The sequence below is a fragment of the Ursus americanus genome, chromosome 3 (genome assembly GCF_024610735.1).
Source record: "Ursus americanus isolate L20-20 chromosome 3, mUrsAme1.1.p, whole genome shotgun sequence".
Classification (NCBI taxonomy): Eukaryota; Metazoa; Chordata; class Mammalia; order Carnivora; family Ursidae; genus Ursus; species Ursus americanus.
The window spans coordinates 72,470,655-72,475,461 of record NC_142129.1 but is presented as its reverse complement, the minus strand read 5'-3'; the positions used below and the strand labels follow the sequence as shown (position 1 = coordinate 72,475,461).

The window sequence follows — 4,807 nt, the reverse complement described above, 5'->3', positions numbered from 1 at the left end:
GAAGGGTGCTCAAAAAATGATTTTGCGTGAAAGAATACAGTGCCTTCTGACAATGTATTTTCTGGTTGTTTCAAAAATCGACTGTGTTCTCCAGCTTTATAATAGCCTCAAAATTCTTGATTATATAGTTGAGAATATATGAGCTTTGGAACTGTTTTCAAAGTTTAGGTTTTGTTTTCTGAATTCAGGAAATATATAGAGATTATTCTTTCAAGTCTTTCCTACATACTGCTAACTATAGTAATGATCATGCCATATCATATTTACTTTTACATGTACTTGCTTCTAAACATAGGTTGCAAGCAAATCAATGATGGTATTTTCCCCCTAAGATTTATATTCTGAGAACAAAATGACTTTTCCTGAAATTTGATTCTATGTGGTGGCTGCTGCTCGACTGTTGAAAGAATGAATGAGGGGTGCCTGGGTGGCTCAGTCGGTTAAGCTTCTGCCTTTGGCTCAGATCATGATCCCAGGGTGTTGGGGGCAGCCCTGCCATGGGGGGGGGGGGGTCCCTGCTCAGCGGGGAGCCTGCTTCTCCCTCTCCTGCTCCCCCCTGCTTGTGCGTGCACTCTCTCTCTGTCAAATAAATAAATAAAATCTTAAAAAAAAGAATGAATGAGAATCTGGATCTGAATTTGCCCTTTAATCTATACTTTTCTTTAAAAAATCAAGCCATTTCATCAAACTGAGGTTAACATTTGAAAAATTATTAACTTATTAAATCCTCCCCCTATTAAAATAACATGTTGAACTTAATATCAGAATTAAACATTGATTTTCAAGTTTAGCTCAACATGCTCTGTGAAGATTAATATATTACCTTTGTGTATATTGTGACATTCTGGTCCTTTGTTTTTTAAAGAGAAGAGTAACTTTAGAAATACTTTCCTTTTATTTAAGTAGCATTAATTCCAGGAGAGATTGGACCCCATCCACCACATGTCTCTCACTTCTAGAAATAGGTAGGAGCAGGCCAGATCACCTCGGAATCCAAAGTGACATGTATGGGTTTGTTATATATATTTATGAACGTTTCCGGATCCAGGAATTCTTCAGATTTGCACAAGTACTTTATTATTTGTTCTGGGATGAGCAGTTCAGGTGCAAGTTGGTGCAAGTTATCCCCCGGTCCTTTAGCACCCACTTTAACCGTCTTTAAAAGGTGCAGTGCCAGCTTATGAGTCTGAGTGAGAAACTCTGTGACGACCTCTTCCACGGACTGTGTCTGTGTCATATCATCAAGATACATGACTGGAACTTTTATTACCGAAACATGCCATTGCATGAAGAGCCTGGTTGGGATGTTATGGGACACAACTATAATTTTCATCCCATGGATAAAGAATTCCGCTTCACTCTTTCGATGGTTAAGATAATCTAAAAGAATTTGGTAAAGGGTACCATTGGAGCTCTCAAGGACATGCAGAATGGAAGTAGGATATACCAGCAAAAACCCTGTCACTGCCTCTCCTAGGTGATGTTTTAAAATCGACTGAAATGCTTGTTCATAGTAGTCAGCAAAATCTTTTTTTTCTGTGTTTGCTGTTATCTCGGCCACTAGAAACATCCTATGAAGAAGGAATTTCTTTAGCTGTAGTCTTTGCTTCTCTTCCTGAAGATGATAATAATTGCCACGTGGAATTTGTGGCATTAGAGGAGATTCCACTGGAAAAGTCCTTTTGCTGGTCTTTCCGACATGGCCTGGGAAAGTCATGATGGGCCCTATTTGTTCTTCCAGATGATTCCAGTTTTTAGCCTATCACGATGTTTGCATTATCAGGATATCTCTTCAGTGGTGAACTCTTTCATTTCTTCTTACAAAAAAAAGAGAAAAGTTTATCGTCTGTCAAATGCTAGTGAATAGCAAAATCCCTTCCTAGTATTATCAACAATACCGTCTTTGCAGTAAAGGAGAATGTTTAAACAAGATGCAAATTATAGAGATTGTTTAAAAGTTTACCATGAAATAACATTCACATCGTAGGAAAAAACTAATACACTGGTGAGTGGGGGGAAGAAAGAACGTACTCTAGAGCAAGTTAACTCTATTTTTGTTTGAATTATTACTTTCTCCTTCAACTGATATTAAATTTTTTCTCTGCCCTCTTTTCCTGAATCACGCGTGTGCTCTTATGCACATGTACACGTGCACACACGCACACAGGAACGTATCTGCTGACAGCCACTCACCGTAGCATTGGGATCACGTTAACATGTCTTTGCATATATGTAATGGTAATTACAGATTGTCCTTGATTTGTCAATTTAAAAAAAAGTGATATTTTATGTTAACTCTCCATTTTATTAAAAAAAATTTAACTGGTCAGTAAATTAAAAAAAAAATCTGGGGAATTCTTAAGTCCTAGTTGGCTTCCTTCATCTTTACTCAGGATACTAAAAGTTAATACCGTGGCTTTATCTAATAACAGTCGATTTTTGGAGTAACAAATTTTGATTCTTTGGGGTTTTTTCCTATCAACAAATGTCAGAAATGGCCCTTTTTCCTTCCCTTTGTTGTCATTGTGGGTATCAAATAATAAATTCTGTTTCTTTGCACTTACTCTTCTCACAAATCTCTTTTTCTTCCCTCCAGGTCATCTTGACATTTCTTTCCTTCTTCAAGTGCTTCTTGCTTTTACTTGTCCTTGAGGTCCCATTTGTCTGCCATCACTTTTCCAACTGCCAGTGTCTTGGGTGCTGCCAGCTGTCCTGTGTGTTCTCTTCTCGTTTCCATGGTGCCTAGTGAATCAGGTTGTCAGTGGTCTTAAAGGGCCAGAGCACACTGGCAAGTGCCATTTCTTCATTTAATGAGGGTATCTCTACACCTCAACCTCACGGAAGAGGAAAGGAAGGCTTCTTTTATGGAATGGCTTCCTCTTAGCCAGGTGCCCTTGTAAGTCAGATGGTGGACCTGAATATCTTCCTAGACATATTCTTTTCTTTTTACTTTTTGTCCACAATTTATGGAGGAGGAAACTAAAGCATGGAGTAGTTATACATCTTACACACAATTCAGACATGCTTTCAGAAACCTCCCTGCTCTGTCCACATAGGGTAGAGGGGTATTGATGCATTAATTAAGTACTTTAAGGACACATGTCAGATTCTGTTTTAAGAAAGTTCTTCTGTAAGGTTTTCTTAATTTGATGTAAATTTAGATTAGTTTTTACAATAAAACTTAATAATACCATATCTTGAAATTGCATTCATGTGAACTGTCACCATAATTTTAAAACAAGATTAGAAAACACCCTTATTCAATTTTTAAAAAGTAAACCTTACAGTATTCCCCCCCCCAAGGTTTGTGTTATCCAAACTTATGATCTGGTTTTAATGATATATAGTAATGAGTTATCCCAAAAAGTGGGGGCTGAGAGGTGACTTAATAATTCCTTAATTGTGTGGTACATAAAAATTGACTAATTCCTCACGGGGTTCACTTCGTCACTTCCTGAAATGAAACGATCTTTCCCAAGGCACAGGGGAACTTGTCACTGCCGGGTCTAGGGGTTGTTTTCAGCCTCATTCTTCTTACTGCTTTGCAGAATGTGATTGTGTCGACGATACCTCCTTAATGGCTTTCTGTTCTCCCTCGGTTTCTATGACTCTGGGCCTGCCTGAATTTCTCCCCAAATCTCTACTTATGGCCTTGCTCAGTTCCCTCTCACACTCAGCTCTGGGCAAAGCTGAGGCTCTGGGCTCATCGTGCTGATCTCTCATTCTACCTCTGTGCCCAAGTAGCTTAGTGCCATATTTTGTGAGGGCAGGTGGCTGGTCCTTGCTGTTAGTCTCGCCTCCAAACTTAATGATTGACATTGCTGATTGACCATCTAGACTTCCCTGCTGAGGCCAGCCGTGGAGTTGGACTCCTTCTCTATCTAAAGCTCAAGGCAGATACCATCAGTTTGTTGGGGTTGACAAAGAAGAAAAAGACTAACTTTCCAGCCCAGTATTTTTCTGTACAGAGGACTCCTAAATTGTAATCCTGTTTATAACTCTTCTCCTTGGATGTACCTCTACCCTTTTAAATTTAAAATGCCAACATTTTAACTATTATTTTCTGTGTATTTCCCTTTACAAATACCCCATTTGTGTCTCAGTTACACATTTTTCACTCATCTCCTAGGTCAACATCCTTGGTCTTATCTTTTCATGTTTCCTAAATGTTATTTGCCAACTGTATTCTGTTACGAAGTATTTTTACTTTGCAATGTATCATAGGTTCTTGATTGCATTATAGCCCTTGCTTTTTATTAGGGTTATAATCAGAATCTCCTATCCTCAGTGTTTTTCCACCTCACCTATTCAGCTGAGAGCATGAAACTGTAGGACATGTGACACGTCTGCTTCATAAAGTTCAGGAGATACTTATTTTATGAAGTCTTTCCTGTTTACTTGCCCCTCCACAGAATGCTAGAAGGCACTTCTCCCCTTCCCAGGTCCACAGCGATTCCTGGCACTTACTTCCAGTGCACAATGATGGATTATAACAGAGAAGATGGGGACATGCCGCTATAGGGTTTGGTAACCTAACAAGGACTCTGCTCAGAGTCAGTGGGAGACTTTATAGGGCATATACAGAAGCCCTTTTTGAATGCACAAATTAACCTTTTATACATAGATAAGATTTTCTTCTTCATGATACCATTCTTATCTATAGTACGATTTTTCTACCTTTTTACCCCTATAAAAGGGAGCTCAGTTGTGATTTTTCGCCACATGTACACTTTTTATTTCCCTTCTCTTTCATATATCTTGGTTCCTCCAATATAAACCTAATAGAAAAAAATGACAGTCTTTTATC

General features: G+C 38.6%; 1 protein-coding gene across 1 annotated transcript; it reads right to left on the bottom strand.

Moving 5' to 3' along the window:
• Window positions 1-955: 955 nt before the first annotated feature.
• TEX47 (testis expressed 47) lies at window positions 956-1,717 on the bottom strand. The gene has a single exon (XM_045793317.1). The coding sequence runs from the start codon at window positions 1,715-1,717 to the stop codon at window positions 956-958; it is 762 nt and encodes a 253-aa protein (XP_045649273.1).
• Between the last annotated feature and the right edge of the window lie 3,090 nt (window positions 1,718-4,807).